The 21,000-nt window shown below is 42.6% G+C and overlaps 1 protein-coding gene and 8 non-coding genes across 9 annotated transcripts; 5 read left to right on the top strand and 4 right to left on the bottom strand.

Moving 5' to 3' along the window:
- Positions 1-1,153: 1,153 nt before the first annotated feature.
- On the top strand, positions 1,154-1,225 carry trnam-cau. The gene has a single exon. It is a non-coding gene; the product is annotated as a tRNA-Met (tRNA).
- A 748-nt stretch (positions 1,226-1,973) lies between these two features.
- trnas-uga lies at positions 1,974-2,055 on the bottom strand. Its single transcript has one exon. It is a non-coding gene; the product is annotated as a tRNA-Ser (tRNA).
- A 756-nt stretch (positions 2,056-2,811) lies between these two features.
- On the top strand, positions 2,812-2,883 carry trnaw-cca. The gene has a single exon. It is a non-coding gene; the product is annotated as a tRNA-Trp (tRNA).
- Positions 2,884-4,992: 2,109 nt separating this feature from the next.
- On the bottom strand, positions 4,993-5,072 carry trnas-uga. Its single transcript has one exon. It is a non-coding gene; the product is annotated as a tRNA-Ser (tRNA).
- Positions 5,073-5,829: 757 nt separating this feature from the next.
- Positions 5,830-5,901, top strand: trnaw-cca. Its single transcript has one exon. It is a non-coding gene; the product is annotated as a tRNA-Trp (tRNA).
- A 1,295-nt stretch (positions 5,902-7,196) lies between these two features.
- On the top strand, positions 7,197-7,268 carry trnam-cau. Its single transcript has one exon. It is a non-coding gene; the product is annotated as a tRNA-Met (tRNA).
- Positions 7,269-8,252: 984 nt separating this feature from the next.
- Positions 8,253-8,335, bottom strand: trnas-uga. Its single transcript has one exon. It is a non-coding gene; the product is annotated as a tRNA-Ser (tRNA).
- A 758-nt stretch (positions 8,336-9,093) lies between these two features.
- On the top strand, positions 9,094-9,165 carry trnaw-cca. The gene has a single exon. It is a non-coding gene; the product is annotated as a tRNA-Trp (tRNA).
- Positions 9,166-19,707: 10,542 nt separating this feature from the next.
- Positions 19,708-20,685, bottom strand: LOC116309980 (odorant receptor 131-2-like). Its single transcript, XM_031726697.2, has one exon. The coding sequence runs from the start codon at positions 20,683-20,685 to the stop codon at positions 19,708-19,710; it is 978 nt and encodes a 325-aa protein (XP_031582557.2).
- Positions 20,686-21,000: the final 315 nt, after the last annotated feature.

Raw genomic sequence — 21,000 nt, 5'->3', positions numbered from 1 at the left:
GTGAACACTGTAGACAACTGATCAGCACAGCGCTTCAGGGTGGATGGAGGCACCCAGTTTGGCCCAGCTGCTTTGCGTGGGTCCTGTGTCTTAGAGAGTCTGTTTACATCCCTTTCAAGTATGGAGAGAGGTGTCAACTGCTGAGCTTTACTGAGTGGTAGAGGTGATGGGGAGCCGCAAGTGTTGACCGTCTGGGGTGGGGGGCCGGGCCAGCTGGACCGTTCCATTGTTTTCTGAAAGCAACAGGTGTGAATACATTGGATAGGTGTGAATCGTAGCGAAATTAGAGGGCCTCTGTAAATGGAACTGAATCAAAATGGCAAACAAAACACCGCATGCTGCAGGTATACAGAGAACAATGCCATGAGATACATGTAAACACATAGTTGAAAGAAGTAAAGACTGCACCAAAGAGAAACTCACAAAAGTTTTCTAACGAAAAAACCTTCAAATAACGAGTATAAGTTTTTCATTTTGAGCAAACAAATAGTTTTGAATGATAATGAAATGTAAAGGCAGCTTCAGAGCTGGGCTCGGCTCTCTGAAGCAAACTCATCATATCCAGGATAGTTTTTCACTGTGGACAATGTCACTGTGTCCGCTGTGTTGGATACATTCAGATTTCATGTCTAATTGCGGTGCTTGTGATTACAAACGGTATTACATCTCTACCGATAAGAACCACCATTGACAATCAGCGGGAAGGGTTAAGAGCATCAAGTGCATCAGCAGAGTGTGTTTGTGAATCAGAACGTCGATTATGCTTAACATGAGGTAAAATAAGGTTCAGAGAAGAGACTTCATGGGTTTATTTCCGAAGTAAAGATATGCAACCCCAAGTGTCAGTGCTTTCACTTCTAAGCGTATACGTGACTATGCGACCCAGTGACTCACACAATGACCTCAGGGATTCTTAAGAGTTAGCAGCTAACGAGGAAATGGTTGGGTGACCCTAGCTTAAAATCTGTTGGGCACATTACGAGATCTGACAAGCAGTCCAAGAAGCTCTGAAGCATTAAACGCCGAGGTGACAAAGATTTATAAAAGACAATAATCAAGCGGGTGCTGTCCACTTTCAGAATTCCCTGTTTGTTCATGCAAGATGTTATTCAAGGCCCACTTTTAAGCAGCGCTAGTCTGACAGCACGTGTGGAGCAGAGTGGCGCAGCGGAAGCGTGCTGGGCCCATAACCCAGAGGTCGATGGATCGAAACCATCCTCTGCTAGGCGCGCCTGTTTTCACGAGGTACTGAACAACTGTGCTCAGAAAGGCGTCCCTTACAAGTCTGGGATAGGTTACCAGGAAGGAGCCATTTACCTTCATAAAACTGGACAAAACAGACTGAACCCAGAAGTTGCCTGACTAAGAACCAAATCCTAGTTACTCTAACCTGTACCGCACATCTGCTTCAAAGCCCATTCACTTTGTGAGCTTAACAGCGTGAGATGACTTGTTTCTAATACAAACACAACAATGGAGGCAATGGTGTACCTGCTGCTAAAGTGATGGTAAACGGTTGGACCACGGTGTTGCTTTTGGTGTACCAAATGGCTAGCTCTGTTTGCCGGGAGACCAGGGACCCAGGTACTGTCGCCTAACTGAAAAACAAACGTGGCCGGAAAAGATTAAGAGGTAAAGATTTGGCATTTTAGCCTTTCTATAGCAGTGATAACAAGTAGCCCCTGCAACAATTTTGATGTATTAATATCTGATTCAAACTTTGTGCACATACCACTGATCGACATCTCCGACCATTATTGTTTATAAAGCCTGGAGAGAAGAAGAGGACTCTACTTGGAGACATGTAAATTTTGTACTGGACTGATTAGTATTTAAGTACAGTGGTTTGAACTGGTGATTGAAAACTGTCAGTCACTCAGCGCCCAAGACACCGTTGCAACTTTTGAATATGAGCTCCTCCGCCTAATTGCAACCTTTACTTTGTCAAAAGGAACGCTGGCGAAATGGACTTTCGCTGTGAGCAGGGTTTGAACCTGCGCGGGGACCCCCCATTGGATTTCAAATCCAACGCCTTAACCTCTCGGCCATCACAGCTCCCTCAGCTCACCTACACCTTTTGGAGCATGGTGAGAGACGCCTGCTCCAACAGCGCAGGTCCTTTTAGAGATCATCACATACCAGACCACTCCCTACTCAGAAGTCACTTCTCTGGTAAATACCATTAACAGTCGTTGAAGAGACCATTGATTGTGTTGTGTGTGAACTGTAAGGTCTTTTAGTCAGGTAAGATTTCATTCAAGGCTGACAGAACTGGTCTCCTACCTCATATATAGCATTTTGGTGCAGACGGCGCAAGGAGCCTCTCCAGAGCAGGTTCTGTTGGAGACTGGAGATCATCACGCATAAAAGCACTCCCTACTGAGCAATCACTTCTCAGGTGTGTGTCAGAGTAAGGTCTTTTGTTGTTAGACACTGTCCAAAGACTTTGTCTTTCTCTGACAAGCATCAGTAACAAATATCCATTGTTAAGAATTGTCTAGCTGGCCGGCAAAGCTGATCAGAGCGCGAGCACTGAATGACAGACACTTTGTTCGGCTTTTGATTGACTACTGCAAGCGCACTTCACACCTGGATTTGTACTCTTCCCTCAAAGAGGAGAACCTTTCAAGTATAAGTGGAGATTCTATGTGTGCGTGTTGACATGCATGGTTTGAAATGACATGCGTCTTTGACACAACTTCTTTGCATTCACAAGTTGAACAAGTTGCTGAAAAATTGCTTGTGTGGAAAGAAGACGGACTGGCTTTGCAGAGATTTTCAGATGTTTCAGAGAGAGGCAGCGCTTTGTGGGACCTTGTGGCGCAATGGTAGCGCGTCTGACTCCAGATCAGAAGGTTGCGTGTTCAAATCACGCCAAGGTCAGCCAAGTGTTTCCAGAGTGCGAGGACCACAGGCTGTGACTCTCTTTGCATAGGAAGATTTTTAGTTGCTTGCGGTATGCTCGCAAGTCTCTCCAGACATTAAGACTCATGACGTGTCTCCAGTGAGTTGTTGAGGGTGTCAGTGAACACTGTAGACAACTGATCAGCACAGCGCTTCAGGGTGGATGGAGGCACCCAGTTTGGCCCAGCTGCTTTGCGTGGGTCCTGTGTCTTAGAGAGTCTGTTTACATCCCTTTCAAGTATGGAGAGAGGTGTCAACTGCTGAGCTTTACTGAGTGGTAGAGGTGATGGGGAGCCGCAAGTGTTGACCGTCTGGGGTGGGGGGCCGGGCCAGCTGGACCGTTCCATTGTTTTCTGAAAGCAACAGGTGTGAATACATTGGATAGGTGTGAATCGTGAAGGAATTAGAGGGCCTCTGTAAATGGAACTGAATCAAAATGGCAAACAAAACACCGCATGCTGCAGGTATACAGAGAACAATGCCATGAGATACATGTAAACACATAGTTGAAAGAAGTAAAGACTGCACCAAAGAGAAACTCACAAAAGTTTTCTAACGAAAAAACCTTCAAATAACGAGTATAAGTTTTTCATTTTGAGCAAACAAATAGTTTTGAATGATAATGAAATGTAAAGGCAGCTTCAGAGCTGGGCTCGGCTCTCTGAAGCAAACTCATCATATCCAGGATAGTTTTCACTGTGGACAATGTCACTGTGTCCGCTGTGTTGGATACATTCAGATTTCATGTCTAATTGCGGTGCTTGTGATTACAAACGGTATTACATCTCTACCGATAAGAACCACCATTGACAATCAGCGGGAAGGGTTAAGAGCATCGAAGTGCATCAGCAGAGTGTGTTTGTGAATCAGAACGTCGATTATGCTTAACATGAGGTAAAATAAGGTTCAGAGAAGAGACTTCATGGGTTTATTTCAAGTAAAGATATGCAACCCCAAGTGTCAGTGCTTTCACTTCTAAGCGTATACGTGACTATGCGACCCAGTGACTCACACAATGACCTCAGGGATTCTTAAGAGTTAGCAGCTAACGAGGAAATGGTTGGGTGACCCTAGCTTAAAATCTGTTGGGCACACTACGAGATCTGACAAGCAGTCCAAGAAGCTCTGAAGCATTAAACGCCGAGGTGACAAAGATTTATAAAAGACAATAATCAAGCGGGTGCTGTCCACTTTCAGAATTCCCTGTTTGTTCATGCAAGATGTTATTCAAGGCCCACTTTTAAGCAGCGCTAGTCTGACAGCACGTGTGGAGCAGAGTGGCGCAGCGAAGCGTGCTGGGCCCATAACCCAGAGGTCGATGGATCGAAACCATCCTCTGCTAGGCGCGTCTGTTTTCACGAGGTACTGAACAACTGTGCTCAGAAAGGCGTCCTTACAAGTCTGGGATAGGTTACCAGGAAGGAGCCATTTACCTTCATAAAACTGGACAAAACAGACTGAACCCAGAAGTTGCCTGACTAAGAACCAAATCCTAGTTACTCTAACCTGTACCGCACATCTGCTTCAAAGCCCATTCACTTTGTGAGCTTAACAGCGTGAGATGACTTGTTTCTAATACAAACACAACAATGGAGGCAATGGTGTACCTGCTGCTAAAGTGATGGTAAACGGTTGGACCACGGTGTTGCTTTGGGTGTACCCAAATGGCTAGCTCTGTTTGCCGGGAGACCAGGGACCCAGGTACTGTCGCCTAACTGAAACAAACGTAGCGGAAAAGATTAAGAGGTAAAGATTTGGCATTTTAGCCTTTCTATAGCAGTGATAACAAGTAGCCCCCTGCAACAATTTTGATGTATTAATATCTGATTCAAACTTTGTGCACATACCACTGATCGACATCTCCGACCATTATTGTTTATAAAGCCTGGAGAGAAGAAGAGGGACTCTACTTGGAGACATGTAAATTTTGTACTGGACTGATTAGTATTTAAGTACAGTGGTTTGAACTGGTGATTGAAAACTGTCAGTCACTCAGCGCCCAAGACACCGTTGCAACTTTTGAATATGAGCTCCTCCGCCTAATTGCAACCTTTACTTTGTCAAAGGAACGCTGGCGAAATGGACTTTCGCTGTGAGCAGGGTTTGAACCTGCGCTGGGCCCCCATTGGATTTCAAATCCAACGCCTTAACCTCTCGGCCATCACAGCTCCCTCAGCTCACCTACACCTTTTGGAGCATGGTGAGAGACGCCTGCTCCAACAGCGCAGGTCCTTTTAGAGATCATCACATACCAGACCACTCCCTACTCAGAAGTCACTTCTCTGGTAAATACCATTAACAGTCGTTGAAGAGACCATTGATTGTGTTGTGTGTGAACTGTAAGGTCTTTTAGTCAGGTAAGATTTCATTCAAGGCTGACAGAACTGGTCTCCTACCTCATATATAGCATTTTGGTGCAGACGGCGCAAGGAGCCTCTCCAGAGCAGGTTCTGTTGGAGACTGGAGATCATCACGTACAAAAGCACTCCCTACTGAGCAATCACTTCTCAGGTGTGTGTCAGAGTAAGGTCTTTTGTTGTTAGACACTGTCCAAAGACTTTGTCTTTCTCTGACAAGCATCAGTAACAAATATCCATTGTTAAGAATTCGTCTAGCTGGCCGGCAAAGCTGATCAGAGCGCGAGCACTGAATGACAGACACTTTGTTCGGCTTTTGATTGACTACTGCAAGCGCACTTCGCACCTGGATTTGTACTCTTCTCTCAAAGAGGAGAACCTTTCAAGTATAAGTGGAGATTCTATGTGTGCGTGTTGACATGCATGGTTTGAAATGACATGCGTCTTTGACACAACTTCTTTGCATTCACAAGTTGAACAAGTTGCTGAAAAATTGCTTGTGTGGAAAGAAGACGGACTGGCTTTGCAGAGATTTTCAGATGTTTCAGAGAGAGGCAGCGCTTTGTGGGACCTTGTGGCGCAATGGTAGCGCGTCTGACTCCAGATCAGAAGGTTGCGTGTTCAAATCACGTCAAGGTCAGCCAAGTGTTTCCAGAGTGCGAGGACCACAGGCTGTGACTCTCTTTGCATAGGAAGATTTTTAGTTGCTTGCGGTATGCTCGTGCGTCTCTCCAGACATTAAGACTCATGACGTGTCTCCAGTGAGTTGTTGAGGGTGTCAGTGAACACTGTAGACAACTGATCAGCACAGCGCTTCAGGGTGGATGGAGGCACCCAGTTTGGCCCAGCTGCTTTGCGTGGGGGTCCTGTGTCTTAGAGAGTCTGTTTACATCCCTTTCAAGTATGGAGAGAGGTGTCAACTGCTGAGCTTTACTGAGTGGTAGAGGTGATGGGGAGCCGCAAGTGTTGACCGTCTGGGGTGGGGGCCGGGCCAGCTGGACCGTTCCATTGTTTTCTGAAAGCAACAGGTGTGAATACATTGGATAGGTGTGAATTGTAGCGGAATTAGAGGGCCTCTGTAAATGGAACTGAATCAAAATGGCAAACAAAACACCGCATGCTGCAGGTATACAGAGAACAATGCCATGAGATACATGTAAACACATAGTTGAAAGAAGTAAAGACTGCACCAAAGAGAAACTCACAAAAGTTTTCTAACGAAAAAAACCTTCAAATAACGAGTATAAGTTTTTCATTTTGAGCAAACAAATAGTTTTGAATGATAATGAAATGTAAAGGCAGCTTCAGAGCTGGGCTCGGCTCTCTGAAGCAAACTCATCATATCCAGGATAGTTTTCACTGTGGACAATGTCACTGTGTCCGCTGTGTTGGATACATTCAGATTTCATGTCTAATTGCGGTGCTTGTGATTACAAACGGTATTACATCTCTACCGATAAGAACCACCATTGACAATCAGCGGGAAGGGTTAAGAGCATCGAAGTGCATCAGCAGAGTGTGTTTGTGAATCAGAACGTCGATTATGCTTAACATGAGGTAAAATAAGGTTCAGAGAAGAGACTTCATGGGTTTATTTCCGGTAAAGATATGCAACCCCAAGTGTCAGTGCTTTCACTTCTAAGCGTGATACGTGACTATGCGACCCAGTGACTCACACAATAACCTCAGGGATTCTTAAGAGTTAGCAGCTAACGAGGAAATGGTTGGGTGACCCTAGCTTAAAATCTGTTGGGCCACACACGAGATCTGACAAGCAGTCCAAGAAGCTCTGAAGCATTAAACGCCGAGGTGACAAAGATTTATAAAAGACAATAATCAAGCGGGTGCTGTCCACTTTCAGAATTCCCTGTTTGTTCATGCAAGATGTTATTCAAGGCCCACTTTTAAGCAGCGCTAGTCTGACAGCACGTGTGGAGCAGAGTGGCGCAGCGGAAGCGTGCTGGGCCCATAACCCAGAGGTCGATGGATCGAAACCATCCTCTGCTAGGCGCGTCTGTTTTCACGAGGTACTGAACAACTGTGCTCAGAAAGGCGTCCTTACAAGTCTGGGATAGGTTACCAGGAAGGAGCCATTTACCTTCATAAAACTGGACAAAACAGACTGAACCCAGAAGTTGCCTGACTAAGAACCAAATCCTAGTTACTCTAACCCAGGGGTCCCCAATCCCAGTCCACGAGGGCCGGTGTCTCTGCAGGTTTTAGATCTCACCCTGGGTCCACACACCTGAATCACATGATTAGTTCATTACCAGGCCTCTGGAGAACTTCAAGACATGCTGAGGAGGTCATTTAGCCATTTACATCAGCTGTGATGGATCAAGGACACATCTAAAACCTGCAGGGACACCGGCCCTCGTGGACTGGGATTGGGGACCCCTGCTCTAACCTGTACCGCACATCTGCTTCAAAGCCCATTCACTTTGTGAGCTTAACAGCGTGAGATGACTTGTTTCTAATACAAACACAACAATGGAGGCAATGGTGTACCTGCTGCTAAAGTGATGGTAAACGGTTGGACCACGGTGTTGCTTTGGGTGTACCCAAATGGCTAGCTCTGTTTGCCGGGAGACCAGGGACCCAGGTACTGTCGCCTAACTGAAAAACAAACGTAGCCGGAAAAGATTAAGAGGTAAAGATTTGGCATTTTAGCCTTTCTATAGCAGTGATAACAAGTAGCCCCCTGCAACAATTTTGATGTATTAATATCTGATTCAAACTTTGTGCACATACCACTGATCGACATCTCCGACCATTATTGTTTATAAAGCCTGGAGAGAAGAAGAGGACTCTACTTGGAGACATGTAAATTTTGTACTGGACTGATTAGTATTTAAGTACAGTGGTTTGAACTGGTGATTGAAAACTGTCAGTCACTCAGCGCCCAAGACACCGTTGCAACTTTTGAATATGAGCTCCTCCGCCTAATTGCAACCTTTACTTTGTCAAAGGAACGCTGGCGAAATGGACTTTCGCTGTGAGCAGGGTTTGAACCTGCGCGGGGAGCCCCCCATTGGATTTCAAATCCAACGCCTTAACCTCTCGGCCATCACAGCTCCCTCAGCTCACCTACACCTTTTGGAGCATGGTGAGAGACGCCTGCTCCAACAGCGCAGGTCCTTTTAGAGATCATCACATACCAGACCACTCCCTACTCAGAAGTCACTTCTCTGGTAAATACCATTAACAGTCGTTGAAGAGACCATTGACTGTGTTGTGTGTGAACTGTAAGGTCTTTTAGTCAGGTAAGATTTCATTCAAGGCTGACAGAACTGGTCTCCTACCTCATATATAGCATTTTGGTGCAGACGGCGCAAGGAGCCTCCTCCAGAGCAGGTTCTGTTGGAGACTGGAGATCATCACGTACAAAAAGCACTCCCTACTGAGCAATCACTTCTCAGGTGTGTGTCAGAGTAAGGTCTTTTGTTGTTAGACACTGTCCAAAGACTTTGTCTTTCTCTGACAAGCATCAGTAACAAATATCCATTGTTAAGAATTGTCTAGCTGGCCGGCAAAGCTGATCAGAGCGCGAGCACTGAATGACAGACACTTTGTTCGGCTTTTGATTGACTACTGCAAGCGCACTTCGCACCTGGATTTGTACTCTTCTCTCAAAGAGGAGAACCTTTCAAGTATAAGTGGAGATGCTATGTGTGCGTGTTGACATGCATGGTTTGAAATGACATGCGTCTTTGACACAACTTCTTTGCATTCACAAGTTGAACAAGTTGCTGAAAAATTGCTTGTGTGGAAAGAAGACGGACTGGCTTTGCAGAGATTTTCAGATGTTTCGGAGAGAGGCAGCGCTTTGTGGGACCTTGTGGCGCAATGGTAGCGCGTCTGACTCCAGATCAGAAGGTTGCGTGTTCAAATCACGCCAAGGTCAGCCAAGTGTTTCCAGAGTGCGAGGACCACAGGCTGTGACTCTCTTTGCATAGGAAGATTTTTAGTTGCTTGCGGTATGCTCGTGCGTCTCCAGACATTAAGGCCCATGACTCATGACGTGTCTCCAGTGAGTTGTTGAGGGTGTCAGTGAACACTGTAGACAACTGATCAGCACAGCGCTTCAGGGTGGATGGAGGCACCCAGTTTGGCCCAGCTGCTTTGCGTGGGTCCTGTGTCTTAGAGAGTCTGTTTACATCCCTTTCAAGTATGGAGAGAGGTGTCAACTGCTGAGCTTTACTGAGTGGTAGAGGTGATGGGGAGCCGCAAGTGTTGACCGTCTGGGGTGGGGGCCGGGCCAGCTGGACCGTTCCATTGTTTTCTGAAAGCAACAGGTGTGAATACATTGGATAGGTGTGAATCGTGGCGGAATTAGAGGGCCTCTGTAAATGGAACTGAATCAAAATGGCAAACAAAACACCGCATGCTGCAGGTATACAGAGAACAATGCCATGAGATACATGTAAACACATAGTTGAAAGAAGTAAAGACTGCACCAAAGAGAAACTCACAAAAGTTTTCTAACGAAAAAACCTTCAAATAACGAGTATAAGTTTTTCATTTTGAGCAAACAAATAGTTTTGAATGATAATGAAATGTAAAGGCAGCTTCAGAGCTGGGCTCGGCTCTCTGAAGCAAACTCATCATATCCAGGATAGTTTTTCACTGTGGACAATGTCACTGTGTCCGCTGTGTTGGATACATTCAGATTTCATGTCTAATTGCGGTGCTTGTGATTACAAACGGTATTACATCTCTACCGATAAGAACCACCATTGACAATCAGCGGGAAGGGTTAAGAGCATCGAAGTGCATCAGCAGAGTGTGTTTGTGAAACAGACGAGCACTACAGATGTTGCACTGTCTTTGTGGATCAGGGATGCTGATGATTGGCTGCTGAGAGAGGAACTATGATACTGCATGAGAAAGTAAGGATTGGCAGAGACGTATCTGAGGGTGGTGCAAGGAGATGTATGAGGACAGTGAGACAGTCTGGTGTGCAGTAGGAGTGACAGATGAGATGGGTGGATGGATACCTCAAATACTGAGAAATATTAATCCCGTCATATGTGACCAAACAAGTATTGTGTAAGAAAATTAAAGACGTATACAACTTTATTTGTATGGCAGGTCTGTTTTACGTTCAGTAGAAAGTGTATCATATTTCATCATCGAGAGTGACACACGAGTGTTGAAATTATTAAAGGGTGATGGTTCTGATACTGATTCATTTATAGTAACTTTATAATTCTTTTTTGTCACTGGACAGTTATACCCAGTTGTAACCTAGTGTTAAAAACTGGATTAAAAGCAGAAATATTGATACTATTTTGATTAAAATACTTGTTTCACAATGGGAATAAATATTGATAAAAAGCAATTAAATATTTATGTTATGTCCCCTGGCTAATCTAGGGGGTTTGAAGGGACGAACATAAAGGTAAATAGTGAAGGAGGAGCCAAGATGGTAATTTTAAAAGGTTTATTTAATGCTAGTGTTGAAATTCTGGTTCAGACAGAGGGTTAACTTCAGGGAGAGCCAAGGCCAACATAACAAACAAAACATCCCTGATATGAAAATAGAAGAAACTGACCTAACTCCAAAGAAAACAAAATATACAACCTATAACCATAACCTACCTAACAACACATAAACAGGAGAAAACAGGGTGTCAAAACCAAAGGCAGCTCTCCCCTACAGGCAGTCTGAACATGAACACAAAAATGCACATACAAGTCACAAAGGCATGCAAGCCTGCACAGGTATGCAATCAAAATGGCCAGAGGGCCCAAAAACACAGCTCCACAGGCCTTAAGTAGCTCTCTGCTAATTGACAATTAGCTGGATTCTGTGAGTCGCATCCAATCAGGACAGAGGAGGTGGAACATAAGGAGTTAGTTGAAAGAAGAAACATCCTCCTGGGGGATGTAACAATAATAAATACTGATAAAAGCATGTAAACATAAGTTTAATTAATATGAGGATAAATATTGTGGAGGCAGGACTTTCTCCATTAGAGTGTTTTTGTTAGATCCACTGAGTAACCAATCATTGACTGGTCTGCCCCTCCCCCAATCTGTGTATGCTGCTCGGACACCTGTGTTTACCTACGTGTACCAGTCAGCTACGCCAGAGATACAGACGGAAAGAGAAAGAAGCTAACTGGACAGTAAAAGCCTTTTCGGTGAAAGTACTTGGAGAGTATTAGTGAATTCTGATGGTTGTGAGCCCACGCGAGCACTGTGAAGCCCTGTATAGCATTTGCTGCTTCACATGGTAAGTCCCAGTCAGTGCATGTGCGCTAGCATAACATGCTTCTTGCCGCTAGCTCCAATGCTAATTTCCGCTAGCCATTTTACAATGAAAGTGCCCCTGTCCGAGGCTAAAGCAATTAGCACTGAGTCTGCTGCACTTTATACAAAATGTTCTTTAAAGGTTCATGTCATATTAGCATGGTATTGATGTAAAATGTGTGGTTTTGTGCGAAGTTGTTATGTTAGCACATGTTCACTTCTCTCATGGTGCTAATTGTGGTTCTGCACACTAAGGATTAGCAATGTGAAATTAAGTGCCTTCATCTGCACTTTACTTAGCTGGAACTTGATAAATCTTAAGCCAACATGTTTCCTGTGCACTTTTTCCTTTGAAAATTAGAATTAATTTGTTGTACAACATATAATATTTTGAGATAAATTTGGAACCACTAGAAGCAATTAGTAGCAATAATAAGTCATAGACATCATAGCTTAAATGTTGAACTACTGTGTTCTGACTTGGTCCCCAGGTCAGGTTTTTTTCGTTTGCTTATTTCGATTGGACTGGTTTTCGAGGACCTGTGCAGAATTGAGGGTCCCTTTTCCAGTACTGGATGGCGAGCCCCAGCCCAAAGAGCTGGACCAACTGGTAGATTGTAACCCGACTGGTTACAAACACACAGAGTGACTAATGAACATTGACAGACTGAAATTGATTTTAAAAAAGGATACAAAACACAATACAACCTTGGGTCGACTATTTGTGGGGTTCTTTTCTTTTATTTTGTTTTCAAGAAGCACACTCTACTTTTGTTAAATGTGCACAACCTGCTAAACTTTACTAACTCGTAATAAATGCAATTTTGTTTTCTACACCTACTGCGTACAAGTCCTCTGTTGTCAGACACCCTTGGGTCCTACGAATCTAGAACCTGTCTGATCTGGCCCATATTTCCCATCTGTCCTTGTACTGTGGTTAAAGGTAACTATATTGCCTATACTACATGCAAAGAAGCCTAGAAGTAGCACTAACATGGTCTTACATGCCCACTACTTGTGTTACACCACCAATGCTACACAGTACAACGAAACTGAAACCTGTCCCATGTCGGCACTACCCACAACACAACACAACACAGTAACTTAAAGTGGATTTTGTGCAGGGAGGTAGCCAATGAGGTCAGGTGTTAGCACTGAGTAGGACTATTGCCCTTTTGTAAAACCTGTTCTTGAGTCTGTTTCTCTGCGACCTCAGAAGAGGATGTCCAATGGTTTTCGGACATGTGGCGATCGTGGCTCAGGAGTTAGCAGTTCATCTTGTAATCGTACGGTTGCCGGTTCGAGCCCCGGCTCTGACAGTCTCGGTCGTTGTGTCCTTGGGCAAAACACTTCACCCGTTGCCTACTGGTGGTGGTCAGAGGGCCCGGTGGCGCCAGTGTCCAGCAGCCTCGCCTCTGTCAGTGCGCCCCAGGGTGGCTGTGGCTACAATGTAGCTTGCCATCACCAGTGTGTGAATGGGTGAATGACTGAATGTGTAAAGTGCTTTGGGGTCCTTAGGGACCAAGTAAAGAGCTATACAAATACAGGCCATTACCATTTTTTGTGGGCCATATTAATGAGCCTCTGAAGTGGTTTTCTATGTGCCATGGTGCAGCTGGAGAACCACAAACATATGCAATATGTCAGCACACAATGGAGCAAAAGTAGAAAACAATCAGCAGCTCCCTCTTCTGGTCCATTTTTTTATGGATTCTCTGAAAGTGGAGACACTGTTGTGCCTTCTTTAAAATCAACTAGGTGTTTGAGCTCTGTGTCTATGTGCACACCCAGGAACTTGAAACTGGACACCCTTTCCTTTCTCCCCGTTGATGCTGACAGGCTGCAGCTCAGACTTCCTCCTTCTGTAGTCGACTACCAACTCTTTTGTCTTGGTGGTATTGAGGTCCAGGCTTTTGTCTGCGCACAAATCTGACAGCCTCTGAACCTCAGCTCTATACGTCGTCTCGTCTCCCCCAGAGATGAGCCCCACCACTGTGGTATCATCTTCGAACTTAATGACTGCATTGTCTGGGTGGGAACTGACACAGTTATTTGTGTACAGAGTGTACAGTAGGGGACTAAGAACAACGTGTAAAGATGGCGGTAAGTGCTCATGAAACTGAAATGAGCGTCTTGTGTTTAAATTGGTGTTCAATGACAAATTCTGTTCGAACAAAAACCACAATGCAACATGAAGGAAAGCAACGGCACACATCTGCATCTGTACTCCACAATTTCGTTGTACATGTACAATGACAGTAAAGGGCTATTCTATTCTGCACACAAAATTCAAGGTAAGACCCAGATAGCAAGACGACATTGAATCTATGTTGATTTTTCATCCGAACCGTCGTATATGGTCGGGGTTGAAATGCCAATGTTGTAACAACATTGAAATACTGTGGTAAACCGACGGTCTTACTATAGAGACGTTGTAACGATGTTGATTCACCGTTGTTTTTTTGTCATTGATATTTGATCTATTTGTAGTCGACCAGGTGACAACAACAACGTCGAGAAAACGCTCTATTTATAGTTGACGATCATTCGCTCCGGTCACCATCAAAACCATCGATTTGTAGTTGAGCATTAAATTGCACTGCAACTGATCGGGTATAAAGTACCAGAGAAAGTAGATTTATTGTTCATTTGTTATCAATGACTTGGTCTAGTTCACCAGCTTTAAAAAATCGTGTCTACGTGCAATTTATGTATAGTTGACCGGAAATTAAAGCAGCGATCACTTGGACTATTCCGCACCACCCTCTCACATTGGTACATCCCCCAGGTATTCATTGTCTTCTACAGTAGAGCGGGACATTCGATTTACTCTCAGCGGAATTGACCAGAGAAGGCATCAGGTCATGCACTGCACTGGCCTGCACCACGATTAGTATAAGGTAAGAATGAATGATTTTTTTTCCTACTCGTTATTTCCATGTTTACATTTGAATAACAGTAAAATTAACGAGGTTTTTTTTACTGTTATTTACGTTGCTCCCACAAAATGTGGGAACCCGAAATTGTGTCTACTTCTTGCAATCCGGCAACAAATAAATTGCACTGCGAACAAAGTATATCAACAAAGAAAACATTTTTGTTTCATAATTTCTTCGTTATATTCCCTTACAAAGCTAGCTTTGACGCTTGAGGTTTCCTTTGTTCTTGCCGTCCGCCTCGGCGCTTGACCCAGACTTTCGCTCTGTAGTTGCTTAGTACTACAAAAATTCTAAATCTGTGATATATGATTGATAAACGTAAAGTTAACTGTATAAACGTGTTCAATGACTTTGTTACTTTTGATGATTGGAGAGCACTCGCTTCAATTTGCACACGAAAACTTTAGACTCAGTTCGAATGCTCACGCAGCATGCCCACGTGACTGTACGCTGCACGCCGCATACATGACTTTCCGCTTTGTGCCTTGAATAATGAATAAGGCTACGTCCACACGCACCAGCGTATTTTTGAAACCGCTGATTTTTCTATGCGTTTGCACCTTTTGTCCACACGTAATGTATGTCTGGCCGTACATTGTGTTTGTATTTCAGGCACATTTCACGAAGCAGAACGCAGTCTTCAGAGATATCCACGTGAACGCTGTGATACATCTGACCTTCAGTCCGAAGAAGAAACCCTGACCAGTCTTAAAAGAAAGCACAAGTAAAACCTTTTTATTCACAAACATATCTTTGATTGTTAAGAATTTATGATCTTGTCTTTTATACATATCTATGGTGCTTGCATACTGCAATATCACCACATAATATAGTCCAAAAAGTGGAAGTTTGTAAACTTTTTAAAATGCAAAGCCGTGTACACTTGTGCACTTCAAAAATTCATTGTATACTGTACCTTCTTGCACGTCTCTGTTTCCTGTGTGTGTTGTTAGAAATCAAACTAACTTTAGGAAACAATATGCCAAAAGCATATTTACAATTACTTAAGACCGTTTTTAATTTCTTTTCTTTAGACCAAATCCCTGTACATATATACGGACTCAGAGGATGAGCAGCCTACAAAAAAAATGGTTTCCCCAGGCCCCTCGAGTGAAAATACCAGGTAATAAAATACTGTCTAGTGTCTGTGTACATATCTGTGTCTGACACGAGGAAACTTTTTTGACAAGTTGTCTGTATTCTTAAATACTTAAAAATTATCTTTTCTAAACAGCCCTCATCACTCCGCAGTCTGCCCCCCAGCCCACTGATAGCAACCATCATAATGCCCCACCCAGCTTCCGGCACCTTTCGCCACTCCGGCACAAACCGACACAGCGTTGCGATCTCGCCAGCATGCAGTATGATGTCTTCCCTATAGATGGTATGCTTTTAAAAAAGCTTTAAAGCTGCATCACAATGTCATTGTACTCTTATCTAAAAAAAACCCCAATTTATACTCCTGAATGTCATCTTGTTGTGATTTTTTTTTTCTGTAGATTCCAGAGACTCTGTGAGGCCACTATTACAAGGCAAGTTTGAAAATCTTGGAATTTCACAGTTTACATGGTACAACAAATATATGTGACAGGCAAAAACTAGTAAACACTTTTAGCAGTTACAAGAACTAACAAATGAATATCCAACAAAAGGGAATAGAAATACATTGTACTGCCAATACTTTGGTTTATTCTTTGTATGACTTGAAAATCAGGCTTTAGGGAAAACTAAATGACATGTTTCTATCATCAATTACATGAAGTAAACACACAAGCACTTGCATACACATTTAAGACATGAGACACGCTAATTCCATCTCATAAAATGTGTCTATAGGTGAGACGCTTTGCGTTGATTGGTGCTGCTGGACCACACTGGAGGTGCGAGTCCGCCGTGTAATGGTTTATGCCATTACAAAGGAGCTGGCCTCTGTACTCAACTGGGCAGGGAAAAACCAAGGACCAGACAAAGCAAAAAGGGCATTTAAAGAGACAGCGCTGTGCAGATGCATATTTGGTAAGTTTTAACATTTATTGTAGTTTTAGGAGCCTAAAGTGAACAATAAAGGGATCAATTGATGTGCTGGGTGCGTTTCACATTTCCTATGTTTTTTTTTTTGCTATATTACTTTGTCCTTCTTAATAACAAGACTTTCATGTCCGGTTAATCTGGAGATAGAGTCTTTGGTCTTCGGCTTGTTTTGTCCTCGGGTTGTACACTTTGTACAGCCCGAGGACCCCATGTTTTCTTTTTTTTTTTTTTTTAAAGGATACACGGCACACCATGCTAAGACATATCACATTTTCAGCTTATAGCTCTTTGGGAATCAAATGCAGCAGTTTACTGATTTCCGCCTGGTGACTTTCATGTTTATCAGCCTAGGAGTTTACATACTTTCTCCCTGCTGAAGACAGTTAACAAGAGCTTATTCATGTGCTCTAATTCCCTTTTTTGTCTTTTTTTTTTTTGTGTGTGTGTATTTTTTGTCCTAGATGGCCTGGCGCAGCAGGTAGGGGCGAACTCTATGTCTGAGTTGGTCTTTGCTCAAGCAGTCCAGAAATGGCTCAGATATGCTCCAGATCGTGCGGGTGGCGCAGGGACGCACATCATCCATCCCCATCCCGGAGTAAATAATAAAAAGTGACGTGAAACAGAAATGTAAATAGGAAACTTTGTCTTTTAATAAAGTATTTTGCAAATGATACATGTCTATTGACCTTTTTTGTTTTTTTGTTTTTTTTTCAATAAAAAGCAACTGTGCGAAAGAGGTGGAAAATCAATACCATAGCTCAACAGTGTTTCAATATCAGAATCTGACATTGTTTCAGTGTCAACAGTGTTAGAAAATATAACGTAGAATCAATGTCAGGTTTCAACATTGATTCAACATCAAAACCTGACGTTGTTTCAACGTTAAAAATGGGTGCAAGAGTGACGTTGGGTCAACGTCACACTTCAACGTTGCTTCAATGACATCGCCTGATATTGACTCAACATTGTTTCAATGTTTCCTTGCTATCTGGGTTGCGTGGGTGTAAACCTCTGTCTGACCAAAAAGTGTATTTGCGGGGCTATAAATCCCATTTCAGAGCTGTGGTGTAACAGCCCCCTAAACAATGAGACATCTTGGACTTGCAGAGGGGAGTACAGGTACTATAACAGGTCTGCTTTAAGTTGTGTAGTTCAGTAGTGATTCATCAGGGTTAAGTTTGGAACTGTGCAAAGCTAAAATTCAAACAGTCTCATTTGTGAAAGGAGGAAACAGTGCAAACGACCATCGTGGCTGTGAATAGGAGACTATCATCTATTCTATTCAATTCTATTCAATTCAGTTGATATACTGCCAAATCACAACAACAGTTGCGTCAAGGCACTTTATCTATGATAAAATAAAGATCCTACAATAGTACAAAGAAAACAGAAAAGCCCAACAATCATATGACCCGCTTTGAGCAAGTGCTTTAGTGACAGAGGGAAGGAAAAACAGGAAGTAACCTCCAGCTGGACTAGACTCAGGGAGGGGCGGCCATCTGCTGGGGGTGAGTGGATGAAGACAGGACAAAGACACGCTGTGGAAGAGATCCAAAGATGAATAATAAGTGACTATTCAATGCAGAGAGGTGTATAAACACACAGTGGGTGAAAAAGGTGACTGAAGAAGAAATACTCATGCATGTATCGACGTACACTTCACAGCTGTAAACTGTATACCTCTGGGATTTATGTGATTTGTTTGTAACAAGTTGTTAATATTTCTGCCTAACAAATTCATCCTTTGGTGTGTCTGGGCGTCCTCTTTTGTTACAGGCTTGAACCAGTTTAAAAACTCACATTTGCTGAACTACCAAGTAAACATAATTTTATTATTCATTCAGTAATATTTTGAATTGAGTTCCAGAGGTCATACAGTCTCATGTGAACTGGTAAATGGTAAATGGACTGGTTCTTATGTAGCGCTCTTCTACTCGGAGCACTCAGAGTGCTTTAGAAAACCTGTGCTTTCCTTATAACAATAGTGACTTTATTCCCGTAGTCCTGGATGTGGTCTTAGATTGTGTTAGAGATTCTTTCATCCATTTTCTTAACCAGTTATCCAGTTCAGTGTTGTGAGGAATCTCAGGCCATCAAGGGACATTAAATTTGTTATATTTCTGTGTTGTGGAAGTACTTGTGTGAGCCTTAAAGGTACTTTTCTAATCAACATATTGATTATTACTGAATTATTGAAGTTCTCACTTGGCCCGCTTATTTTGAGTATAGTCTTTACTTGCATACAACTAAAATGCTTTTCTTTGAAATTTTTAAAGTGCAAAGTTTTCAAACCTTTCCTTCAATTTATTTCTATCAACAAATATACGTGTAGATGAGAAATGAGAAATCTCCTCACCCCCAACAAAACACCACAGCTGGCTCATCCTTTCTGTCCCTGGTTCTGGGGTTATTATTGTATTAGTGTACACTCTTTACCTTACAGTATAAAAGCACCTTGAGGCAACTGTTGCTGTGTTGCGCTATATGAAGAAAATAAATTGCATTGAAAATTACAGTTTTGCTGTCTAGTCTGACCTTTAGGGTGAGCCTTAAAAGCGCTGCTATTGTTGTGGTACCCTAATATAATTTACAGTTTTTAATCATATATGGTTGGATTCAGAATGTGCAGAATCCATTTGAGAAATTTAATTTGAGATGATGATGATGATTAAGTCTTTTATTGAAATAGGTTGTCTCATAGAGCTTGAGCTGTTCTTTTTTCGAAAGAGTCCCATATACAAAAACATAGATTTTTAACAGTAGAAGGAGTAATAGACATGGAAAAGTAAGCGGTTATAAACATATACAATTTATAAAGGCATCTTCAAGCATACCTGCAAATAAAGAAATATTAAATTCTGCACTTTCATCCCATTTTTAGACATGTACAGATGTAAATTTCAAGTCAAATAGTAACTGAGCTGCAAAAAAGAAAAAGAAAAAACACTGACTGGTGAATTGTCCAGAAAAGTAAAGCTCAGTTTTATTTCTCTTGTAAAGTAGATTGCAGGTGTGCTATGTGCTCCAAACACAGTAAATTATGATGAGTCTGTTTGAACAACGACTTGCACTATGAAGAGATGACTGAAGTTTCAAACTAAGCAACTTTGTTTATTATTAATTTACAGTTGTATAATAGACTAATTATCGTAATGTTTCTGCAGTTACTTCTGTTGTTTATATTCTCTTGTGTTACTTTAGAATAACCTGTACTTCAAATCTTAGCTTAATTTGACACATTGGCCGTTGCTAGGATTACTCAGAGTTTTTATTCGACAGCACAGATGGTACATGAGGATGCCTCTGATCATTTGGTCTCTAATGCCATAGATAAGTGGGCTCAAACATCTGGGGAAAAGGATCATAAACACATAAAGTATACTCCAGATGCGTAAAATTGTTACTCTGTCAAGGACTTTTGAGATCTCCGTAACCAAAGGGTCATAAATAGTCGAGGAAAGACTGAGACCTAACTGTATCAGGTGCAGCAGCAGTGTGTTACGAACCTTACGGGCTGAAACTTTATCTGTGGAGGCCGACCTGGCTGCTATCATAACACCAATATAGGAGCAAGTAACTGCAACACCAGCAGATACAAAAAGAACCCAAGTGTAAGCTTTGTCATAATGATCAGACATGGGGCCAAGTAACAAAGGAGTGTTAGAGCAAAAGTCTTTCATTTGGAGACTCTCTAAGTCTTCAAATGGAAAATTTAACAGCAAAATCAGTCGAATAAAAACATTTAGTGAACTGACGGCCCAAACTATGATGATCGCTAGTGCTGTCTTCCTGATGGTGACGATGCTAGCATGCCTTAGTGGGTAGCACACAGCTACATATCTCTCCAGAGACATCACCACCAGTGTGAGAGGAGAGATCCCAGTTGTGAGATTGGCAAGCATGACAAGAAAGCCACAAACAGGATATGTCAGTCTGATTCTACAAACAGATAGTATGTACAGTAACTGACTCAGGACCATCTGTATGGTGTCTGCAAAAAGTAAATTATAAAGAAGAACATAACAGGCTGTCTCACGAAACACTGCTTTACTCCTCAAGATGTATAGCATGGTCCCATTAACTAAAAGAAACACACAGCAAGATGTTGTAATTGGAGCAGAAGACAACAGAATTTCCAGTATCCCTCTGTACTGCTGTTGAGTAGTGGCATTGGCCTGAGATTGAGTGCCATAAGACATGTTTAAGAGCAATTTATTGAACCACCTTAAAAATCTGATACCTGTTAAGGATTTTATCCATATATAATATCATTTTCAGCTGTTAGAAAAAGCAGTCAAGGCCTAAAACAAACCATTAGGATTTTTATACCCTTATGAAAAACAGCCATAGTGAGTCTTCAGTTTAAATGTCAAAATGCCCTTTGTCAGGGCTGAGCAGATAATAAGCACCCACTCATCTGAAGGGTTTGCCCACATTCATGTGCATTTTAAGAACTTGGTTCTCACACCCACTTCACATAACACTGTCACGTGTAAGCACATCAATTAAATTTT

This window comes from Oreochromis aureus, linkage group 10 (assembly GCF_013358895.1).
Source record: "Oreochromis aureus strain Israel breed Guangdong linkage group 10, ZZ_aureus, whole genome shotgun sequence".
Lineage (NCBI taxonomy): Eukaryota > Metazoa > Chordata > Actinopteri > Cichliformes > Cichlidae > Oreochromis > Oreochromis aureus.
The sequence above is the reverse complement of the archived record's forward strand: the minus strand, read 5'-3'. Positions and strand labels throughout refer to the sequence as shown.

Coding starts and splice junctions, on each gene's coding strand:
- LOC116309980 (XM_031726697.2), bottom strand. CDS start 20,685: ATGTCTTATGGCACTCAATCTCAGGCCAATGCCACTACTCAACAGCAG.